The sequence below is a fragment of the Pseudopodoces humilis genome, chromosome 4, assembly GCF_049639895.1.
Source record: "Pseudopodoces humilis isolate 2021_Gansu_Grassland_sample_001 chromosome 4, ASM4963989v1, whole genome shotgun sequence".
Lineage (NCBI taxonomy): Eukaryota > Metazoa > Chordata > Aves > Passeriformes > Paridae > Pseudopodoces > Pseudopodoces humilis.
The window spans coordinates 4,363,665-4,388,595 of record NC_142203.1 but is presented as its reverse complement, the minus strand read 5'-3'; the positions used below and the strand labels follow the sequence as shown (position 1 = coordinate 4,388,595).

Sequence of the window (24,931 nt, the reverse complement as noted above, 5' to 3'; positions counted from 1 at the left end):
TTAACCCAAGTGTGTACTAATGAACTTACAAGTAGTGTGTCTGTGCCACTCATTTCAAGAAGGACATTGAGGGGCTGCAGCGGGCCCAGAGAAGGGAACGGAGCTGGGAAGGGGCTGGAGCCCCAGGAGCGGCTGAGGGAGCTGGGAAAGGGGCTCAGCCTGGAGAAAAGGAGGCTCAGGGGGCCCTTGTGGCTCTGCACAACTCCCTGCCAGGAGGGGACAGCCGGGGGGGGGGTTCGGGCTCTGCTTACAGGAACAGGGACAGAAGGAGAGGGAACGGCCTCAGGCTGGGCCAGGGGAGATTTAGTTGGATATTAGGAAGAACTTTTTCACAGAAGGAATTGGAATTGGATGGATTGGATTGGAATGGGATGCCCAGGGAGGCTGCAGAGTCACTGCCCCGGAGGTGTTCAAGGAAAGACTGGACGCGTCATTCAGTGCCTCGGCCTCATTGACACGGTGCTGTCCGCGCACAGGCCGGATAGCCTCAGAGACCTTTTACCCCTCAACCGCTCCGTTCTCTCTCTCTCTCTCTCCCTCTCTCTCGATACATACATATTTAGATATACAGATATTTGTATTTCTGGGTCTCTGCCCGCGCCCCTCCTCCCGCTCTCCCCGCCCTCAGGAGTTCCCGCGCCTGCGCCGTGCCGGGCGCCTCAGGCCGCGCATGCGCGTCCCCCCCTCCCGCCGAGCCCGACACCGCCTCCCTCCTCCTCCTCCCTTTCCCGGCCTCTTCCCCGCCACCTCTTCCCGGGAAAGGGACGAGGGCGGCCGGAGCGCGGCACGTAACCGCCGCCATGCAGATCACGCTGAAGACGCTGCAGCAGCAAACCTTCCGCATCGACATCGACCCCGAGGAGACGGTGCGGCCATTCCCGGGCTCCCTCCCCATCCCGCCTCCCCCACCCCCGGGACGCGGCCGTGGAGAGGGATGCGGGGATCTATGCCCTCGCCCCCGGGGAAAGGGAGGGACGGACCCCTCTGGTGAAGGTGGCCGGAGATTCAGGGAGGGGATGGGGGCACGGGGGTGATGCGGTGTCCTCCCGGGACGATTTTGGGGGCTTGGGGGCCGGGGGGAGGGGGTGAGCTCAGCCGGGGGTGATGAGGGACCCCTTTTCCTCGGGATGCTGGTGGGTAAGAGTGACTTCCCATCGCCGAAGGAAAGGCTGCCGTGGCCAAACCTTCGGCGGAAGGACTTTTCCCCCCTTGTTTTTGAGGAGAACGCCCCGGAGGTGGGAGGGGGAATAGCTCTGAGGTGGAAAGGGGAAATAGCCCGGGAGGTGGGAGAGGGGCTAAATATCTCACGTAGTCTTGGGAAGGAGAGGAGCGCTATAGGAAAGGAAAGTTTTTCCTTTCGGGGGGCGGGGTGCCGTGGGTTAGCAGTCAGTGGGGCACAGATCGCTGCTGGTTTATAATGGGAGCACTGGGAGAGGGGATATGGTGAGAGTGTCTCTCTCCCGGGGTGAGGCTGGGGGTGCAGCAGGAGGAAAACGTGGTGATCCTTCCCATCCTTCTATGGATTCCCACAAGGGAAACGCTGGGGGAGTTGTGGGGCTTTTCTGCAAGGGCAGGAGCATGATCTGGAGAGGGGCTGGTGTTTGCTCCCAGGTGCATCGCTATGTGCCCGGGCAGGTGTGTGCTGTGGAGGTGGGAGAGTGCGAGGAGGGTTTATTTGGCCTCACGGGGCGAGCTGCAGTGATTAATCAGTCTGCACTTAGAAGGGGAGGGAGTGCAGGAGAGACTCTGCTGACCTCGGTGGAGCTGGTGTTGGCGTGTGTGATGGGGTTCACAGCAGTCTCATTCCCCTTCCCCGGTGCCTTTGGATGTGTGTAATGATGCTGCGAGTGAGGAGACATGTTTTGCTTCCAGGTGAATGTTTTCTTCTGGCACACGGGAGCCCGCTGGAAAATCCTCAGGGAAATGCAGCATTCTGAGATGAGAAGGGCCTTAAGTGAGTTGGCAGGGTTGGAAGTTGCCTTGTCACTTGCCTGAGCAGGGATGGTCGATCTGATAACCAAGGCCATACACACTTGTGGCCTTGGTTTGAAAGATCTGGGGAGGCTGGTAGCTTTCCTTTCCAGCAGCCTTTCCTGTGGCAGGTGGGCAGTGAAGCTCTAGAAACTATGGAACATTGTATCTGCTCTTATAAAGTCTGTTGGTTTACCCTCTTCCATCTTAAGAAAAATAAAGGATGACAGTTCTAAGTTGGACTAAGAGCTCACTTGGGTTATCATTGTGACTGAGAGACATGTCAAATGCCTAGGAGAAACATGGGTCAGAAACCTAGAAATATTTAAAACATTAGTCTTTACTGTTACTGAGAAAACTCTCTTTTCTTTTTTTTCCCCTCTCTTGCTCTCTGCATTCAGTAAAATCCTGGGAAGTAAATTCAAGGAGAGGACCGAAGGAATGTTACCAGTCAAAGCCCTCACCAGTTTATGAGACAGCAGAATGCTACAAGTTGGATTGTGGGAAATGAGACTGCACCCTCTGTTTATAAATGTAGCTGCTACAGTAGCTCAAAATTAAAATGCTCCTCATGAGCATAACTTCAGGTTTTGGCCAGGAATGGGTGGTAAGACAAGGGAAATCTGGTAGAATTTGAGGAGAACTTTGTTTTAAAAACAGCAGGATAAAGACCTTATGTTATTAGCTGTAGAGGTGAAGAACCTGTTTAAATTTCTGTGGCACATTTTTTAGAAAATTATGAAGAACTTACTCTTGGAAGTATTAAAAATCATATTGACTTAATAAAGAGAAGTTCAGCTTTGGGCCTTCAGTTACAAACTAAGTCAAAAATCAGAAAACAATTTGAAATATGCTATGTTGAGGAAGTGCCTCACAAGTGTGTGCTTTCAAGTCCTCAGTCAGATTTTTTCAAATACACGAATTTTAGCTAACTGCGCTGGTTTCTTAGATTAATTTCCTGAGATCTTGAAATGTGTTTCATGTAGTTTGGGGAACATTACTTTTAGTCTTTGGACCATGTGTGTGTTTCTCAGAGGTAGGCTTGTTTACTTGGATTTCTGCCCTGTGCTGTGACAAGGCCAAAAATCACGTAGTTGCGATAGGCACAGGAAACCTGTTGATCCGAAGTTGGGTTCTGTTTCTATAAAATTTCTTTCATGCTCCTTTTCTCCCCTTACTCTCAGTACCAAATTAATCTGGAGAGACTTGATGTTACTGTGCAAGGTAGCATTCTGACAATATTTAATGCTTGTAGCTGAGAGCTGTTGCTGATAAGAATGTTTAAACCAACCTCCAATGAGAATTTGAAGCAACACATATCCTAATAACTAATTAGCCTTCCTGCTTAGCTTTTTGCACAAGCAACTGGTGAGGGTTTTTCCTATTAAATCACACAGTTGAGTTTTAAACTTTCCTTCAATAGTGTGACTCTAGTTTTGGTTTGGCTGTGTTTTAAAACATTAGCAAACTGAGTATTTTGAGTAAATAAAAACTGTACTTGAAGCTATCTTGCTTGACAAAGCACTGGATGAAGACTGTCAGGTACTCTGACTGACTAAAGAAGATGAAAAGATTTAGCCTCAGGCCCTATTATTGGGGAAAGCCCGTTATCAAATGAAATTTTCGCAAGCCTGGCTGTTTTTCCTTAAGTATTGTGATGCACCCATCAAGCTCCACACAGGGGTGCATATACCTATTGTGGCCATTCTGGTGTTCTGAGCGGGGCCACGCAGGGCTTGAGCGCTCAGACTTAACCAGGGTAAATGAAAGCATGTATCAATCTGCACAAGCTGCTGCTTCTTTTTGTTGGCTCTCTGTGAGAAAGTAAATACGTGAGACATTGTGTTAGGAAGGAATAACAAGCGCTGTCTGACAGTGATGCAGGCCTGTGTAGCCACATCTCTTGTCTGAAGTGACAGTGCTGACACTGTAAGCTTCTAAATGTAGCATTTCTGTTGTAGTTATCACTATCTAGATGCTAAGCAGGGTTTTAAAAGTCTTCAACAAACATTCTTAACTCTGAAAGTGAAACACTGGGCAAAAGTTAAGTCTGTCCTGTTTTGTTTTCAACTCCCCCTGTGCTGTTAGCCCAAAAACCTGGTTGTCAAAATGCAGAGAAATGCAGGGAATATTCAGGATGTCAGCAGTCTTTCGGCTGCAGTCTCTATGTCACATAATATGGGCTTTCACATTTCACTGTTCCACCACAGCACTTGAACACCCAGGAAAAGCCAGCTTGTTTAACACCATGTCAGCAGAACATTTAGTTGTGGAAGTTTGAGCTTCTGCTGTGTTCTGGTGTGTCCATAGTATGTGGGTGCTTTATTTAAATGTGTTTATGGAGATTTCTGGATGCTAATGTTACTGTGTCAGAATAATTAATTTTGTAACAGTTCTGGAAGAATCAGAGACCATTGATGAGTGCGAGCTGACTCCAGGGCTTGTAACTTGTGAGTGAATATGAATGTACTCTTGATAACCTCCTTCCTACATGTGTTTCAGTGCAGATTAATCCTACAGCAGTTGTGGGTAATAGGATTGTTTTTGTGTTTTCCTGAGAGTTTATCATTTTAGTGGTTAGAGGAAAAGTGCTCAGTTCAAAATCCAGAAATACCCTTCTAGATTAAAGATGTTTTTCTGTTTCAGGTCTTGGCATTTTTCTATAATTGCTCTTTGGGTTGTACAATAAGTATTTTTCTCTGTTTCTGGAGGATTGTTTTGTTGTTCTTGCCTCTCTTTAGGATTTTATTGTTATTGGGGGGTGTGTTTGTGCTTGCAGAGGAGGAGGAGGAGGTGTGAATTTGAAGGGCTTGCACTTGCTACTTGTGGTTTGATATATGACTCTGCAAAATTGTAACTTCAGAGATAACTAGAGTTAGAGTAGCTACATTTTTTTTTCATTGTTTTCATGCTTTCTTCATAGACTGTAGCATTTTGGAGTTATGGTCTGTTACAATTCATATTTGTTTAGTTAAGTCTCTAGAGGCTTTTTGCTACTGCTTTTCTTTGGTGTATGGTCCTTTTCTGTTTCCTGGTTAGAATTAGGATTTTCAAGCAAGGAAGTAGTTCTGATTCTTGGCTGAAGAAGGCTAGGTTTTCACATGTTCAGGAGTATTTTCCTGACATTCTAGTGAGTGTTTTAAATAGAATTTCCAAAGAAATTTGGGTAGGATGACATATTTTTTTAAAAAAAAATTAAAAAAGGAAAGGATAAGATAGCATAAATTACTTAATACAACTAAAATTATTTTATTCGTATTGGAATATGTTTTTACATGTTGTCCATTTTTCAAATGCCATGGCTGTGCCCATAATTTTTCAACTATTTTATAGAGAATCTTCTTATCCAATTTAGCTGTCAGCAAATAAAAGTTAGCTTAGTACTTTTAATAATTTGGCAGTATTATGTGCTGTATTGCTCAAAATCTAAACTGTCTTGGGCCACCATTCCTAAGGTTGCCAGTACCCTGAGAAGTTAAATACAGAGATTGTACACATATAAATATATCTAAATACTATTAATGAATATATCTAAATATAGAGATTGTACACTCTTAAGGATGGTTCTATATATATTAAGGTCTGTTTTGCAGGTATGACTGGAAAACAAAGGTATCTGTCCTTGATATGGATAACAACAGGCTGGAAGGTGTTCCCTTTGAAGGTTGGTGAAAGTGGAGAGTACATTTTAATTAAAAATAATTGATACGAGCAGATAATCCAGATACTGTCTGGAGTCCCATTGCTGCTCTTGTGCGTAAATGGCTGTGTTTGCTGACAAACCTTTCGAAAATATATTTTTTTTTAATTGCTGAAACACAGAAAAGGATATCTTTAGGTGTGAGATAGGGGGGTGTAAAGTTAGAGACCCCTGGCAATGTTTTCTCTCGCCAAGGTTTGTGTCTTTGGTCATGGTTCCTGTGGGTGGAGTGGACTCGGTGAAACAAATCTCTCAGTTTCACAGGATGTGGTGATGTGCAGCCTGTCTTACCTAGAGCCTGTAAGGATGACTGTCCTCTGCATGCTGCCCTGCAGGGAGCACCAAAGGAACGGGAAAAGGAGAGGGAAGGGCTTGCTGTGGCTGTGAGCACACAGAGTGTTGTCTACACACTGACTCTGGTTCTCCTCTTTGTCTTTCCCTGTGTTTTGAGGCAAACCTCCAACTGGCAGGTCAGCTTGCAGTGTTGCAAAAGGGTTTTTTAAGTGTCTTTTTAGAACTGATCAAAGTGGCCTGTCAGTCTTCTTCATACTCAAATAGCTGTGTCACTTTTATACTTGTAAATGGGTTTGTGAGGAATGTGCCTGTTGTGAAAATTGTCTGCCCAAAGCTACAGGAGGATTTTTTGTCCTAATCAACAAGACCATGCAAGAGTCACCACTCAGACTGTAAGCTTCCTTCCTAAAACAAGCCTTTGTGGCTTCAGAGGCAGGAATGTCCATCTTGCTGCTTTTCTTCAAGCTGCAGATAGCTGAAAGCTCTGCTTTAGGTTGAAATTTGTGTTCCTGTGTTGGTTAGTACAAAACTGCATGAATGCAGCTCTTTTAGTCACCTTTTTGCATCAGCAAACTGGCCTCAGTGTCTCCTCTGTCAGGGCTTAGATCAATTTTGAAATGCAGGGCAGAAGTGTGTGGAGGCCTGGAGGCCAGGTTTGAGATCAGAAATTATTTCTGTTGATATCTGGTCAGTGCATAACAACAACTAGACTTAAAAATTTCATTTGTGTGTAGATGAGCTCAATTTTGTGGAGGAAATTAGAAAGGTAGAGGTAATTGCAGAGAAAGTAAATGTCAGGGCTAAATTTGGATTTTTACCTTGACAATTCTGGACTATTTTTCTTCAGAAGAGGATGCTTCTTTCTTTGTATGCAAACTTCAACAACAGTAATTACAGCAAGTAAATAAAGGAGGTTATGAATGCGTTATCCTGTCTGTTTTTAAATGCTGGAGTAATTCTAGATGCTTTGTTTATTTGAGTACAACTGGGTTTTTTTTTCCAGGCAGTTACTAAGCTTGTAAACCTGGCTGGGTTAACAAGGCTCTTCCTCTCCTGTGGTTCTTCCCAATTACTGTATCTGTTATGCCTTTGAGGCCTGAAGTAGGGCAGTGATCTGTTCATGTAACCACCGTGATTGCCTTCTGACTGAATATGAGTGTCCTGTTTAGAAAGATAATATAAGGGAACACTGTGAATGGAGTTTTGTGCCAGAAAAACCTGCTTTTCTAATTTGTAGAAAGAAGTAGCTGGAACCAAATGCATTCTTACCAGTAAAAGTACTGTAAAGCATTGATTTATGAGCTTAGTAGTTTCTTATCCTCTGTGTGTTTTCAGTAGTAGGCACAGTATTTGTCATTAATCAGTTGCTGATCATGGAGTTTGATTAAGGGTAGTAAAACCTGTTGCACTGGTCAGTTTGTTGCTTCATTAGCAGGTTTATTGTCTGATACAGCTGCATTGTCCTCGCCTGACTTTGAGCAGTGTGTATATGGCAGTATAACATGTGGTAAATATTTTTGCAAGGGCAATGGGAGGTGAAAATTCAGGAATATCAAAGCTAAATTCTAAACAAGTTTTCAGGCTGTGATGCCCTCTCTCAGGGAGGACGAAAAGAGCAATGCCCTTTGGAGTAAGAGCTTTGTCCTTGTCTAACTAGGACTTTTCCCAAAGCCTGGAAGAAACCTGTTAGCCTTCTACAGAAAAATATGAAGAGTGGCAGAGAATTATAAGGTAGATTTAAAGAAAAAAAACCCTATGTGCAGCATTTATTCTCAAAGAGAAGCAGTTCAGCGGTTGGTAGGTTGGTAGTGGGGGTCTTTCAGACTTGGTCTTGGGATGCATCTCTTCACAGTCCTTTAATTGATTTGATTTGGAGAATTGGAGTAAAAATGAACAGAAGCACGATGACATTGACAAACACAAAGTTTGACATTAGTGCCTGGCTGCCTGTTTGAGGGTCAGACTTTGGTAAGTGGCCCTCGAATGAGAAGCATTGATTGATTGGAGTTGGGTTCATTAAAAGGTGAAGCCCTGAAGATCACAGATCCTGAAATGTCCAGGGAGAGTAGTGATGCTACTCTGCTTCAAATGTGCTCTCCACCTGTTCCCAAGGGCAATGAATTTCTGCCTTTGGAAAGAGATGCCTGGAGCCTCTGGAAAACTGTGACTCTGACATGAAACTAAAGACACCTGCTTAGCTTAGCTCACAAGTTTTGGTGAAATTGTGTAAATGTCTTATGGTAGTAAGCACCAAGGGATGTGGGAAGGCTACTCATGCTTGAATTATAACATCAACATAAGAAAAAAATCAGTATTAGTAGTCTGGGAATTAACTCGGGCAGGAAACTAGAAGACTTCCAGTATCAGAGTAAACTTTGTAGTAGCCTCTTAGTAGAAGTAGCAGACAGCCTTGTCTGTGGGTACATCAGATTCCTGATGAAGATTGTGGGGTGGAAGATGTGCTTGTGGCTTGATGTCTACAGAAGAGATCCTTTCCCATTTTGTATTCAGTTTCACCCAACATCTCAAGAAATTCAGCAATTTGTCTTGCCTATGTAATTATCCATTAAAACCAATGAAAGTACCCTGTTCATGTTTTCATTAGGATTTATGAAATGAGGCTTTGAATAAACTGATGATTTTTGCCTCTTCTGTGTTAGCATTTATATGAGGTAGGGGAAATGAAAACTGGTGTGTGAGAGGGAAGAGGGGGAGAGTATTTGATCCATGGGAGCCTCTTGCCTGGATGGAACCCAGTGTGCCCTGCTGGCTTAGCTGGCAAAAAGTGACTGCAAAGAACCACTGCAAAACTCAGCACTGGTGATTTCATGAAACCCATTTTTAGATGCCTGTCTGGGATGCAGCTGATGACTGGTGTTTCTTTGGAAGAGCTCAGTTTTTCAGGCTCTAGCTCTTTATTAAACAGATTGCGTGGCATATATTCTCAAGGACATTGCCTTCAGTTTCTGAGGGAGTCTAAATTCATCGGGGACAGAAAAAAGTCATCTTGACCTGTAAGTGTGTTGTTTCTGAATCTTTAAAGTGTTTGTAGATGAATTGATGCTCATTTTTAAAGGTATTGCCATGAAGTACAGGCTCTGTTTATTGTGCTGTGAAATTTTATTAAGGGCAGAGGAAAAATGGGATTTGGTGAGGACTGAAATACATTTTGAACCCTAATCAGGTTGAATAAAGCTAGGAAGCCTGAAGATTTGGTTTATGGATCTGTATTTATGAGAAAAATAAATCATAACCTATGGATGATTTCTCAGTTTGACAGATCAATGTGCTGGGTGTGCTTCCCCAAAATTAATTTTCACTTAATAACCAATGGTGGTGCTGAAGTCTAGGTTCTCAACAACCTAATTTGCTAGAGGCAAAGTTTAGGATGTTGCTTTTTTCAGGAGTTCACTGCACCAGCAGGTGGAAGATGCAGCTGTCTTTTCTGAAAAGCATTGAGAAGGCTTCTCCCTCTCTCTCTCTCTTTGTTTTTTTAATTCTTCCTTGAAAATGGAACATCTATGGTTTAAATCTAAATGAAGGTGGATCAGACTACTGTCTGACCTACAGGTTGTTGCACCATCATGCATTTTCTTCTCTCAGCAGAATTATGAAGGCATACCTCACTATGCTTTCAGTCACTCCAGTTAAAACTACAAGAGGAAATTCTATGCTACTGGAATGTTACTGCTAAAATTGATGTATCTGATCTTATCTATTCCTTTTCTTTTTATTCTGAAAAATAAGTATTGTATCCTCTGCAAATGATGTGTTTCTGGCCTCTTAGGCTAGGCAGTGATGAAAGCCAGAATAGGCAAGTGCTTTTTATTTTAGCCTGAGTGTTTCTTGAACTTGTCTCTAATAGGAGAATGATGAAGTCTGCAGCTGGCTGCATTTTCTTCCAGGTTCAAGCTCTAGTAGTTAAGAGTTGGTTTAAGTCCTTTTGTTTGTTCCTTTGAATAGCTGTGATGCAATCAGTTCATTGTATTCATTTGAGATATGACAGATTCCCTTATCTAAATCACCAACCTTTATAAAGCAGTTAAGCAAGAGCTCTGAAATGCTCTTGAATCTAATCTGGAAATTATTTGACTATTTGGTGTATTTTCAGTTTTAAAGGAGCAACTTGAATAACATTACAGAATTTTTAATTTGTAATTCAGAGCCCATGGTGTGTTACTGTCAGTCACCATAATATATCTGATATCTTTGGATGGTAAGAGTTCACAGTAGAGTGAATGTCCATTTAAATGTGAGACCTATGTAAATGACGTTTCCTTTGCAAATGGCTGAGCATAGATAGCAAAATACTGTAAATTGGCTCAGTTACGTTAAGCTTAAATTTCTTTTAGAATTTTGTAAGCTGTCAGCCAGAGAACTTGAAGTCATTTGCGTTCCAATTTAGGATGTAATCTGTTCTTAAACTGATTGATGCATGTGGCAAGAATACAGGCAGAGAATAAAGACCAGCACTGAAAATTTTAACTGCCTATTCTCCTCTGGATTTCCAGTTTTTCCAAGAATTAAGAAGTTAAAGGTGACCTCTGTATTGGCAAGCTCTAGCCAAAGATTGTTCTTTAGGAAAAAACTTGTAGTTTATGTTCAGAACCACCATGGATCTGTAACCTCGTGGTGTTATTTGCATTGATGGCTACTTCACTGAGGCAATAAATGCCAAACTCCTTCACGTGGATCCAGCTACTGCATAGTAATTAGTATAACTCTTTATTCTGTCCTTACCTAGACCACCACAATAATAAAAATTATGTCAGTATTAGTATGCAGAGAGGGTTTTTGGATTGTGGAAGGGGACTGTACAGCTGAAGCACAGTCACTTGAATGTCCAACAAGGATGAAACTGCCTGTGGCTGCCACGTTAGTTCTCCTAGGTGTAATCCTGTGGAACATGGGGCTGCGTGCTCTTGGTGGTCCTCAGCACATGGAAGATGTGAACCTGTTGGAGCTGGTCCAGAGGAGGCCATGGAGATATTCAGAGAGTGGAGCACCTCTCCTGTGGAGACACGCTGAGAGAGATGGGGTTGTTCAGGCTGGAAAAGAGAAGGCTCTGGGGAGACCTTGGAGAACATCCCAGTGCCAAATGGGGGCTTATAAGAAAGATGGGGACAGACTTTTTAGCAGGCCTGTTAAGAGTAGATGTAAGCAAGGGATTTTGTACAGTGAGGATGGTGAAACACTGGAACTGATTCCCAGAAAAAGGGGTTTTTTTTCATTTCCCTTGGCCCCATGGTGTAAATGGAAGTTTGCCTACATCTGGAGATGAATGCCACCTGCCAGAGGGATGAAAGCATACTCCTGTTTATTGCAGGCTTATGGAAGGGGGAACATTTTGGGAGGTTTTGGAAGAAGGCAATGCCTCAGGTCACTTGCAGTACATCAGTCACAGCACAGTAATAATAAGGGGAAATCGTACACACAGGTGGTCAGCAAAGGCAAATTAATTGTTGGATCCTCCTACAGTAAGTATCTTAACTCCTGTTCATGGATCCAATTATTGTGTAATAAATCAACATGTGTGTTCAGTGTGTCCTGACCTAGACTTTTAGCTGTTCAAACATAAATGTTTGAGAGAACACATCTTGGTTTTGTTCCTTGTGGGAATAAGACTGTTGTTTGGAATAAAACAATAGAAAATGAAGAAGACAAAGTAGATATTTGAAGCTAGTACCTTGATTGATGCAGTGGACATGAAACAAATTTTAATTTTCTCTCATAAAATAGATTATACATGTTAGTGACATTGCAATACTTGTTACAAATCTGTGGGTAACTGGGTATAAAAGAAGTAGCCTCCAGTCATTATCTTTGATTGGTAAAAATGCATAAGTGTAGGAATACATAAGGAGAGTATTAAAAAGTAGACATTTGGAAACATAACAGGCTTTTACCATGATTCAAGGGATTAATTTGCTCTAGTGTATGCAGGACTTTAAATGAAGTTATGTGAAGTATTAGTATAATATATATATTTAAGTTTAGGAAAAAATCCTTGGTGACTTCTCTGTGGTGAAGGAGATTGTTCAGTAGCAACGTGAGTGACTTCCATCCTTAAAATTGGGGAGGAATTAACAAGTTATATTTTTAATTTTCAAGAAAATATGCTTTAAAAATAAACGTAAGTCCAAAGATAGGACAGATTGTTGTAAAGTAAGTACATGAGAATGATGATGCTTTCAGCAAATTACTGTCAAATTTGACTGTCCTCAGAACTCAGGGGTGGCAGGGAGCTGCTCTTTGTTTTGCTGTGGGAAAGCAACTGCCTGGTTGGAGACTAATTCCAAAGCATTTGGCAGGTGCTGGGATGGCATGTACGATACAAAATACCAAAATCATCCTTTCTTCATCTGCTGGGGAAAAATACCTGGCTCCCTATTTTTGTTTAGTTCCATAGAGGAATGCAATATGTTGCGTTGTATATCCTTGCAGAGTTTTATGAAAAAGGTTTTTTGAATATTTAGGAAAAAAAAAACAAACCAGCAAACCCTTTAGAAGGTGGTGTTAACTTGTAGTAATAAGCTCATAACAGACTGGTTGTCTTTGTTCTGTGTATACAGGGAGAGTCTGCAAGAAAGCAAGAAGAATTGGCTGTTTGTGCAGGCAGTTTGTCTTAAAACATGACAGCAGATGTGAATGCTTTTACAGGAGCTTCCTTTACCTCCTCAGAACAGGATTATGGAGACTTTCTGGAAAGCTGGGGGCATTCTTACACATGACAACTAGCAGTGCCACTTGAGCTATTGGTGCTGTAAAAGTGTGGAAGATGCATCAGTGGTCCATGCAAGCAAGTAAATGTGTAGGCTTAGAATTGCTGTGTGAAGCTCCAGAAATTGTGGTGGAGGGGGAGGAGTTGGAAAGTGTTTATGTAAGATAAGCCTCTGAACATTTTGCACAAGCCTTTGCATATGGGGGCTTCAAGGTTGAATGTCATGGTGATCTGAGCAAAAAAACCCAGGCATTCCCTGAAAAGTGGTTATGATGATGATGAAAACCTTCGGCTGTTTATAGCAGGTGTACCTTCTGCATTCCGGGAAAGAACAGGGCAAATGGGTCAAGAGATGAAAACAATTTTTAATTTACTTTTTTGCTGTGTTGTACACTCATACTAATAACTTCTCATGGAAAAAAATAATTACCTAATTTGATTCAGCCCAGGAGACTATTTGTGAAAGGGACATGTTGCTCTGCAAAGTGGTTACAGTGACATACTCAGAAGACTGATAAACTTGACATAATCAAGACATGATTGAAACTACTCTTCAGTATTTAAAACTTAAAGTATACTTAATTAGGTTTGTACTGTGAACTTTGTTTTCATTAAGACTGTTTTTGTGCTTTAGGTGAAGGCACTGAAAGAGAAGATTGAATCAGAAAGGGGGAAAGATGCCTTTCCAGTAGCTGGCCAAAAACTAATTTATGCAGGTAATGGATATTCTGAAGGTAACTTATCTGAACTTGCCTTATTTTATTGTTGTTGTTTGACTTGGATGTGAATGTTCAGTCTTCTAAGAATTCTAAGAACTGAAGTACAGGCAGGATAAGAGCCCCCACAAATGCGAAAACAAACTCAAGGTTGAACGGAACTCTTCATTTTGAACTGGAATTTTTATGTTTTAATACATGTGTGTCTGTCAACTTTGCTCTTATAACAGGATGTCTTGGGGGTAAGCTGGGTGAAGAAGAAATAGCTTTTGTTATAAGAATTCAGGATTTAAGCAGGTCAGAGCTGCTGTTCTGTTTAATTCTTTTCTTGTTCAGTTTATGCTGTGTATAGCTGAAGCATTGCTGTATATACCTCAGAGAATTAAAAAACAGATTATTTCTTTAGGATTAACAAAAGAAACCCACCACCAAATCCTTGCTCTACAAAGGTACTTTCAGTACTTTTAAGCTCTGTCACTAGAAACGTGTATTATGTACAAGCAAAAAGCAGGCTAATGTCAGTTAAAAACATGAAATTAACTTTATTTGAGCTTTATTTTACTTCCCTTATTCATTCTGGTGCAAATACAGAAATCCATTTTTTTGTTCTTACTTCATGTCAGAACTTTGGTCCTATTCCAGTACTCCCTCTAGTGTTTTTTTTCCCCTCTAAAACTGAGCTTGAAAGAAGTTTTGGTGGACATTTTACTTTTGTTATGTACTGCTTTGTAACGAGTATTGTCTTTTTCACTTGTAATGAATAAAGCCAGCGTTAACAGTGGAGAGATGCTAATGGGAGAGAAGTTGTGAGTCTGTGTGTTTGTACAGCTCCTCTGGACTGTGTCTGATATCAGGTTTTATCTCCCTGGTGCTTCAGTGAGGGGAGTGCATGTCAGGAACATGAAGGTGGAAATCTCATGCATAACCAAGAAATGTGAACCAGGCAGAAGGCTTTGTGCAATGTGTGTAACTGCATGGCACTCTTAATATTGTGTTTCTGTGATTGCAAAAATCAAAGATTGCATAAGATTCTGTGACATGACTTGAATGTTTTTTGAAGCCAGAATGCGTCTGCAGTATTGAATAATCCTACAAGCAGTAGGAAATATAGGGAATAAGATTGAGAATATAATCTTATCCAAAGGTGGATTCTCTCTTTTTTTCTTTTTCTTGGACAAGAGATACAAGGGTATATGATTACGTTTTTACTTTTATTAAAATGAGCTTTAGAATTTTCATGGTTTGTTAAAGCAAAGTGATACCCCCAGCTGACTTTGATTAGAGATCCATTGTGTTGACATCTGTATTAGGGTGAGGTCTAGAAACCCTGAGTGTGGCGTGCTCTGAGAAGACAGGATGTCTGTATATATACTTCCATAAAGCATATCTTTTATATTACATACACATTCATTAAAGCCTTCCTCAAAGTGCCTATGAAAAGTTGTGAGTAAACCCATGTAGGTTCTGAGTCAGATGCTACAGTTATTACTGTTACTGCCCTACATGTATTACTTCCTTAAATGTTTCACCTGCAGGACTGGTGGAACCAGTCTTTTGTGTTCTGAGTGCCATAAAGTGTCTGTGTTGCTTTTTTTCCTTGCAATCCTCAGGATAAGGATGTGTCATTCTAGTTGCAGTCCACTAGAGAGGTTGTGAAATGGAAGCAGTCTGTGGCACATCTTCAGAAAATTAATCAGTTTAAATTGTAAAATACTCCCTGAAAATTCTAACAATCAGTGCTATAAAACTCACTGAAATACAGACTTGATTTTCTGATTTGTGGCTCTACCTCTAAGTCAGTTTATTCTAAGAAAAGGCAAAAAGTATGTGGCTTATTGTGTTCCTAAGTTCTTTTAGAAGTGTTGCAAATCTATTTTACAGTACCATGTCTGCTTATGAAACATCAAAAATCATAGTATAAAAAATGTTTCTGGGTTTGCCTGTTAGCTTTTTCATCCTTCTGTCAAGATGGCAAGTTCTGGAATGATTCTAGCTTTTTCTAATGTTTTAGTCTTGCAAATTGTTGCAGTTGCAAGGTCACACACTTGTTATTGCGGGTAATGCTCTTATCTGAGGAGCAAATGGAAGGTAAGTAAAAAGGAGTTTCCCTTCCTGTGTAAGCAGGCATAATACAATACAGACATATTTGGTTAAGCTTTTTGTGTGTTAACACCTCTCCTCTGTATTACATGTGTCTTTGTAAAGGATCCAGTGAATCTTCAAATTTAATGCTTTTTGTTTTAAGTGGTTTTAAAGCCTCTTCAGCACTTAGGGCAGCAGCCCTCAAGCTATCCACTGCTCTGCACTCATATGAGGAAAATTGTAGCTCTACTGCCAAAGCATAATGGCCAAACTTCTTGTTGGGTTGTTTAATGTTTAAGAATTTGCATGTTTTTGTGTGGAAATCCCAAGATCATCTATTGATTCACTAAATAACTTCTTAATTTCTGCCTGTTTCATTTCCCAGGTAAAATCCTTAATGATGAAACTGCTCTTAAAGAATACAAGATAGATGAGAAGAACTTTGTTGTGGTTATGGTGACAAAAGTGAGTAATCGTTTCTTTTGAATAGGAAACTTCATTAATTTAATTCTGTTTTTTCTTGTGACGAGTGATTGTATATGGCCATCCTTAAAACCAGTGGGATTTCATCATATGCAAGTCCAGGTCCAGTACAAAGCTTGTATGAATAGATAAAAAATACTGCTTCACAGTCTTGGTTTGCCTAGGCTGATTTTTGCTGCTGCTCTGTGCTGAATGTTTGTATCAAAGGAAAAAAATTGCTAATGGCCGATTTTACTGTTTATTCTTTCTTGTCTCTCTCTGGTTTGTTTTTTTTTTTTTTCCCTTTTATTATTAAAAGGAAGAAGGCAGCCTAGGTAGTTTGTTGTTAAATCCTCTGTATGGAACTGTTCCAGCCTTGCCATGTTGCTTTTCATAGTTCATGGCTTTTTCTTCTTTCAGACCCAACAGCAGTAGAGACAGGATACATCTGGCAGTAAACAAACCTATGGGTTTTGAAAGACTGCAAGTGCAATTTATAGGGAATGGCTGTGACACGTGTTTGAAGTATTTCTTCTCTGAACCACTTGTCAGGCTGCTTCCAGGAATCAAGCCACTGATTTTCCAGGCATTCCAGACCATTGCGATCTGAATAAAACTGGCTTCATCTGTGCTTTGGAATATGACATTTATTTTGAAGCTGGAGTTCTTCCTCCTGACAAAGAAAACATATATTCTGTTGCCCTTTATTTCTATCTGGTAATATTAAACATAATTAAACGTGGGCTTTTTAAAGATAACTGTTGTTGCTGTTTTCCTGAATGAACAGCTTTCTAGTCTGTGGTTTGCCACAGAGGCGTTTATCAGTACAAGAAAACATGTCCAGATGATATGTCAGAGTCCAGTTTTTAATTTTCTTGATAGCAGAAGACTCCAGAGAAGTGGTGCAATTGCCAGTCCTGGAAGTATTCAATGAATGTGTGGCTGTGGCACCTGGGGACAAGTTTAGTGGTGGATGCGTCAGTGCTGGGTTAGATTTAATCATTTTAGAGGTCTCCTCAACAATTCTATGATTCTAAACGCAGATCTCCATGAAGAACTGCTAAATTCAGTATATTCTGATAATAAAGGACCTGTAGTTTCAGTATTTCTTCAGTCTTAAAATCTTTTTGTTAGTCTTGGAGCTCAGTTGCCCTTTCCTGATTCTGTTGTGGATAAGACATGCCCAGTCATGTAGGCACAGACTGCTAACTTTGTCTGATGCTCTGACGTTGCATTAAGGGTTTAGGAATCCAGCAGAAAATAACCCCCCTTGCATTCCAACTGTGTCAGTGTTTTCCTTTGAGTGCTTAAAATGTTATTTGCTGTGCCTGTCATGTTGGAAGGTATTCATTCTTAAGCTCACCTCTCCATGCAGACAAAAGGAGGAAGTAAATGTTTTCTTCTTCAAGCAGGCAATGTCTGAAAGTGGTACACACCTTGAATAAGTAGTTTTGTTAAAGTTCAGCTATTTCTCTTGGAATGGCAAAGATTGGGGTCAACTTCGTCAGCCCTTGGGGCTATTTCTGTGTGGAATTAATTTTGTATCCAAGAAAAATTCAAGTTTCCATTAGAGATGTGAACATTATTTCACTGTTGCATACAAGTATTCACTCTAAATATTCTGCTGTAAATTTGGTAGTCCTTCATTCTGCTGTATCCTTGGTGCTTGCTTCAGAACTGAAATATTTGAGATGTTATTTTAGTGCTCTGAATGCAAATACTGCATAACTAAAACATGTTGCAGGTGAAGTTTTTTGTTGTTTTTTTTTTGCATCTTGTTTTCCAGCAAACAGCATTCATAATGAAATGTGATTTCTCTCTTAATCACTTTTTTCCAGATCTGAGTGGTGAGGGAAGCTTATGCCTGTTCTGCAGAGATTTTTTTGGCAGCTTGTTTGGTTTTGTCTAGAAAAATGTGCTTTTGTAAAATACAGGATTGTTTTCATACTTTGAATATTGTGGTCTGTAAATATTTAGATCTTTGCATTTCACTTTATCCTCACAATGTGAGCGCTCAGGTGTCTAAGTGCTTCACTGATGCTCTTAGTTGCTTGTTTGAACACAGTGAAGGGTGTTAGAGGTTTAATGTCTTGCACCACATTAATGTTGTGCATGATGCAGAGGCAGCAATATCAAACACAAATGGTCTAAACAGAACTTAGTGGGTTGCCTGTAGAGAGCCATGGATTTATGAGCTTTGTGCTGTGCCTGAAGTCTGTTGTCCTCCTGTAGCCCAAAGCAGCAGCTGGAGCAACTCAGCCGTCAAATGCCACTTCCACTGTTGGCTCAACAACTGCAGCTCCCACAGCAGTTGCTGCACCAATCCCTGTTCCTGCTCCTGTGCCAGCTCCTGTCCCTCCACCACCAGCACCAGATGCAGTGGCTTGTGAACCTGCACCTGTGAGTGGCCCAATAGAGGAGAAGCCAGAAGAAAAGCCACCTGAGGAACCAGCTGCTATCAGTCCATCATCAATTGACAGGTATGAATAAGCCTCCAAGAATGGATTCCTGTTTCTGTTGCCTCTAGTTTTGATTTTAAGTTTTCACTACCGCGTTATCCAATCACACTCTCCATTCTACGTAATTTTTCTTCATTCTTAACTGGAATTTCAGTCTCTGACTCAAGTATAACATTACTTGAGTTGTAAGAAGTGCCTCTCCTTGCTTTTGCCGTCTTCTGTGGGAAGTGTGGTTTAGGGAACAAACTTGTGGAGGGGAGAGTTAAAAGGCACAAGACTTGAGCTCCTGTTACACATTTCAGAGTTGCTATCCTGCAGGTTTCTTTTGAGACTGAGGATATTCACCTGCAGTGGGGAATCTACTGCTCACAAAGTCCTAGGAGGAATGTGTCCTGTCCTGCTCATAACCCTCTGATTGTGCTTTGGGTCATGTTGGTCAGATTCAAACCATAAATTCCTTATTGCTGTATGAGTCCCTTAATTTCTGGAAAGAGCTTTTTCTTCCAAAATGTAGGATATGGTGACTTAAAGCTACAGGTTGCTGTTTATTTTTTTCTGAATGTTCCTTGGAGCCATCTGCAGGTAATTGTGGGACCTAGGAAAATTTTTCACCTCGATTTTCTACAATTGAGAAAATCAGGTGGAAGTTAGAAGTTTCATCCCTATTGTATGCTGTTGCCATTTTTTGCATAAGTTGCTTAAGTACTGCATGGGATTAAAATATTGTTAACTGGAATTTAATGGCCCCTGAAATGCTACATACCTTCAAATCTCCATTTTTCATACTCTGGGTTTTAATTAACTGTGTGTTATTTCTGGGAATGCTGGTGTACACAGTATTTTTTGAAGTGATTGTTTTTAAACACCATCAAATACTGATTTGGTCATAATGAAGGAAAACTTGCAATTGCCTAATGTCTTGAAAAACTCATCACTAATTTCTTGCACTAAATACACAAATTGATGATTTAATTTTGCAATTCTGAGAAATTAGTATCTCTTAGAAATGGAATGCAAATGAAGTTTCATTTAGCAGTCAAATTAACTTAGTTGTTAAAAAATACTAATGAGTGGGGTTTTTTCTTTTTTTTTTTTTCCTTGCTCAGTTTGTCCAGTAGGTTCAAAGATCAATCTTTCTTACTGAAACAAGAAAACTTCCATGTTTTTCACGTACAGATTGCAGTTTTGCAAAACAGCACTAAGGGAGCCTCAGTGTACACACTTAACAGGGAGGAACAAAATAATTTAACATATAGATTAATGTTAACACCTGCCTTGATTTCAGTGAGTACTGTTTGCTTCTGATTTGCTTTGGAAGTTAAATTACTGAGGCAAGATTTATTGACCCAAGGCCAGGCCAACTGGCGCCCTGCTTTGCCTTTGATCTTTTTTTGATTGTAAATCTTAACTACTGACAGATACTAGTGAAGCATTCTTGTTGGAACAAATTATTTCTCGCATAGATCTTACAGAGATCTCTCTGTAAGTGCCTTGTTGGATTTTTAGTGGCGTCTTCTGAAAACATTCAGATCAATCTGATGATCTTTCACTTGCTGGTAGGAGTTGCCAACTCTGGTAGCCTGATTAATGTGAGGCTCCTGCAGCTCCATGTCCTCAAGTCTGTCACATTATCAAGACTGAACATGTATTCCCAAAATATACATACAAGATGTATATAGCTATAAATATATGTCTGGCTGATTAGGTCAGCTCAGGCAGGGAAAATCCCAGCACTCATGCAGGATACATCAGCCACATCCTGTTCCCTTCTGGGTATTTAGGGCAAAGCCCACTGCTGCAAAATGAATATGTACAAAACAGAAATGAAAAATAATAATTTCTGTTTTGATAGCTGGCCCCTTAGACTCTGCCAAGTTTTTGGTACGAGGGCATGGGGACCTGAGCCCTGCAACGCTGTTCCAGGCCCTGATTCCCATTGCCTTCACATGCACACACACACACACAAGGGGCTCACACAGGAATTGGCTGCAGTCCTTGGCCTTCAGACTTCCACAGTGTCTGGTCTCAGCAGTTGCTGGCTCCACAGGTGTCTGGATCCCCCTAACTCACAATTCCCTGTCTCTGTGAGCACTTGGAATTCCACATACACATGTGTGTGTAGAATAGACACACACACACACACACACCCTGCATTATGAAAAATTTTATGAAGTAGAATTTAATAAAAAGACAGGATGGATGGATGGTGAAATGCAGAGCATTGCCAGGCAAGTGTTTCTTATATATGACTGGCCCTTTTTCTCCTCTTTTTGTTCTCTTGACCTGTGCTTTTCTTCTGCATGGTGCCTTAAGCTTTCCTGTCCCTGCCTTTGGCTCTTCCTCTAGATTTCCCCCCAACACTTTTTCCTGGCACCCCACACTGAGTTGCAGCACTCTGTAGGCTGTAATGCCCTTGAAGGAGTCCTGTTGAACCACCCCAGGTGCCATCCCAAGACCAAGGGGCTGATGATTTAATTTTGCAGCCCTGGGAATGGGGTTGGTATTCCTCTGCCTAAGTGTTGTGCCTCTGTGTTCCTTGCTGTTCACGGAGGTGAGCCTTTAATCCTGTAATTTAACAACTTTGATAACTTGAGATGGAATAATTGCAAATGTTAGCAGTTTATTTTTCTGGGAAAGTAGTATACAGAGATTTTAATAAGTGCTTGCCACCTACCTCCTTGGGTCTTCATTGAGGTCAAACTGGTGACTGTGGGGAAGCAGTTAGTGAGACTGCTGTGTGCTTTTAAAAATCCACCTTGTTCTCCTACCCTTTAAAGCATTCAAGCAAGCAGATGGCTAATCCCTGAGCAGATGGGCAAGAGCCAAACTTCTGGGGGGTAGCGGGGGAAGGTTGGCCTTGTGTTAAAAATGCTAGCATTGTAAGTTGGTAAAATCTATTCTCACTGTAGGACCAAAAGAGAGCTCTTTGGAAAGCTTTGTTGGTTTTTTAGAAACAAAAGGTGCTATTAGAGTTACAGCTGCTGCTGCTTTTTTCTTTTTTCTTTTTCTTTTCTGTTTTTTTTTTTTTTTTAAAATACAAAACAGGCAGTTTTTCAAAGTTTTGTAATTACCATTGCACTTGTCTTCATCTTACAGTACAACAGGTGATACATCTCGATCAAATCTTTTTGAGGATGCTATAAGTGCACTTGGTAAGTGGAGAGTTTTTTTAATGTAGACATTATTTTGGTGCAGCAGAAACATGACGGATTAGCAGATGTTGACATTTTCTTCTGTATCTGTCATTGCTAAAGTTATAATCAAATTGCTCTTCTCTAATACCTGAACTTGATATCTTGGAACCAGCTTCAAGAGCTACTTTACTGAACAATATTTCCCTTTACATATTCTTATTGTGTGAAAGGAAGATCCTTGCACTCCTGCTTTTTTCCCCCATTTGCTTTAGTTTCTCTCTAACTGTTCACTTTGAAGTAGCTGGAGTAGAAGATTAGATCTAAATATGTGGGTGCTTTTCACTTTTGCACCACAGATTGCAGGGCTGATAAAATGTCTGCCTTTATTATTCACTTGTTCCAGCTTTAAAAGTACTTGCTTTTTGACACATTGAGATTAGATAAATTCACCAGATCTGCTGCTGTCTGGGCTGAGAAATGAATGCCTCCATGTATTTACAGTCAACTTACTTTTATTTTGACAATTTAAATAATATTTGTTTCTCAGTGGAATAGACAGAATAAAGACAACAGGAAGGTCTGACGTTCACTTATGCTGATTTGGGTAGCTAGAAAATTATTAGACAAACCCACAGCTCCTTACTCCTGATGAAATTTTTGGGTTGTTTTGGAGTGTAACAAATTCAGGTACAGAAATAAGGAGGAAGGAGGTGGGGTTTTTAATTTGTCTTTTGTCTTTAAATATGAAGCTGCAATTTGGTACAAAGTTAAGACTTTCACTTAAATTTTTGTGTGGATATATTGGAGTTAGGTTCTGTGATTAAGCAGCAGAGAGTGATTTAGGAGCAGCAGTAACATTTTACATGAATTAGTGGTAGCAACTCCATTTATTCTCTCCAGCTGCAGCTTAGATCTTAGGTTTGACATACTGTTTTAAATTGTATCATCCAAAATAGCTGATAGATACTGATAGCAGGAGACAAAAATGTAGCAGAACTAAAGTGGCTGAAGTGAAGGTGCTTCTTTAACTATTCATAATATCTCAGTGGCCAAGATGAGGTCATCACCAACACAAGTGTTTAACAGTGTTATCAGCAAGTTAATTGAAGCTGGTGATCTTGATTCAAATCTCTTCAAAATTGGGGGAAAAAACCCAAAGTATTTCAAGATGGAGTAAACCCATCAGACAAACCTGACGTGTTTGGAAATAAGAGGTATTGAGTGTGATTTAAGTGTTGTCAGCCAAAAATTTTTAAGGGCAATAGACATTAACTCTGTGGTTCTTTTTCTTTAAAAACTGTCCTGAAGGGCATTTGCTTGCACAAATTGATGGAGTATGTTTTCACATCCTAAGTTGGATCCTGTACATATTCTAACTGTTGCTTCTCAATTACATTGTCTGAAATTAATTGACTTTGCTTTAAAAACAGGGATTGGTATCTATGATTTGCTGTTGTTTTCAGTTAAATGCTGAAAAGTGATGTGACTTTTTGTATTATGTGTAGATCTGCACGTCTTGCAGTCCTTGTGCAACCACATCTTTCACAAGAACAGCCTAAGATTTCTTGAGGCATAGGACGAGAATTATTGTGGGGAGTGTGATGAACTGGATTTGAGAGTTAATCCAGCTTTAAAATGTTATTTGAAAGACAAAAGCAAAGAGCAGAATCAATTCAACATTGACCTCAAATATTTCCACTAGCACTAGGGACAGAGAGGCCTGACTCTTTATCATGACATTGCTGGTGTGCAACTTCTGAATTGTTATTCTTGATCTCGTTCCTGCACACTTTGTGAAGTAGGCTGCATGGAGTACATGCACTTACATTTTCAGTAATTCTGTTTTCCTCCTTTGGCTTTTAATTATGCCTTAGGTAGCAGCCTGTGCAGAGCAAGCCAGCCTTTTTGCACCTTTTTCCTGTATCAAATCTCACACTGTTCCAGTCTCTACCTTATTTGCTTATAGCAATAATAAGCAAAATATAAGCAAAAAATACAAGCCATAATAAGCAAAAATATATTTGCTTATACTGAAAAAGCAATACTCATTGCTTATACTGAAAAAGCAATGTTCAAGTAGTAACTGATTACATTTACAGGTGTTTTGTCTGCTTGGTTACTTTCTTAGGAGTGATAGGGGTAAACTAGTGTGGTGTTAGGTGGTAGGAAGAATGTGAGCAGAAGTAATAAAATCACTGTGTTGGGAAAATTATTGGCTTGGCTTTTTTTTGCTCCCCTGAAGATACAAATAGAAGTATGTATCTTTAGAGCAAGGTTTGGTGATTTTTTTATTTCACATCTGAAAAAATGGAGGCAGATGATGTTGTAGGTCTGTATGAAGACATGAAGAGCTTATTCCTTAAACTCAGGTAGGCACTATTACTTTGAAGCCCAAATAATAAATACTCAAATTAGTCAAGGCTTTTAAATCCTTTATTTCTGGATAATGCACAAGTACCCTTGGGCTAGGGCTGTTTTATTGTTTGTTCTTGAGTATACTGCCCTAAGTCATACACCTACTGATTATTTAGAAGCACACGTTAAAAAACAGGCAGTGGGGTTGTATTAATGCTGGCTTGAGTTATGACACCTTCTCCCTAAGGGAATAAAATATAATGTTTTCTTTGGCTCTTTTAATTATGACTTACTTGCCTTAGCAGAGTAGCACTTGTATTTTTTTTTTTTTAATATTATTATTAATCAGTTGTTTTTTTATGACAACTGTTAATTATTTAACTTTCTTGTCACTAACTTGATATTTGCAGAGTCAGTCAGTAGTAGGATTTCACTGAGATCAGGAATACCTTAATCCAAGGAAGAAGGTATTTTAATGCCTGGGTTTGTTTGTATTTATTTTTGCCCCCCAGGAAGATAACCTTGAAGACTTGCCCAATTGCAATGTATAATAGAATAGTTACCTTTTTTCTTTTTTTTTTTTTTTTTTTTTAATTTATATACTTGCTGCCTGCTTTTGAGGCAGGAAAATTAAATGGATTATGAAATGAGATAATAATCTTCCTTACAGTTACATTAGTGAACAGTTGCCCGTAAATTGCTCCATATACAGTGTATGTACCTTTTGTCTTGATTGATGCAGGTGTGGGACAGTTTTCATCTCTTTTTGCTGTAAGAGGTGGGGGATTTGATGGGATGGATGTCTTGTCCAATGTTAAATTGAGTAAGATAAGAATTAAATGGGATAACTTGGTTTCCTGAACCCCCACTGAGGTCTTGGATGATGTTCCTAGATACAACTTCTAAGTCTTCTACGTGATTTGAGTTGGTCCACCTTAAATTGATTGAGTTACTTTGATCATCATCACCATCACATAGCGATATATAGCAATATATAATATATAATAATCACTAATTGTCATCTGTCTAACAGCAGC

At 40.3% G+C, this 24,931-nt stretch overlaps 1 protein-coding gene across 2 annotated transcripts in view; it reads left to right on the top strand.

The window, feature by feature from the left end:
• The first annotated feature begins 682 nt into the window (after positions 1–682).
• Positions 683–24,931, top strand: part of RAD23B (RAD23 nucleotide excision repair protein B) — a 35,828-nt gene continuing 11,579 nt past the window's right edge. The window contains exons 1-5 of one of the 2 annotated variants that reach the window (XM_005532225.3): positions 683–866; positions 13,321–13,402; positions 15,870–15,949; positions 18,179–18,426; positions 21,502–21,557. In XM_005532225.3, coding sequence (XP_005532282.1) covers positions 801–866; positions 13,321–13,402; positions 15,870–15,949; positions 18,179–18,426; positions 21,502–21,557 — 532 coding nt within the window. In that variant the 5' untranslated portion in view covers positions 683–800. Of the gene's footprint in view, positions 867–5,564; positions 5,636–13,320; positions 13,403–15,869; positions 15,950–18,178; positions 18,427–21,501; positions 21,558–24,931 lie in introns of those variants that run through there. The other variant, XM_014260808.2, reaches the window with a different exon arrangement.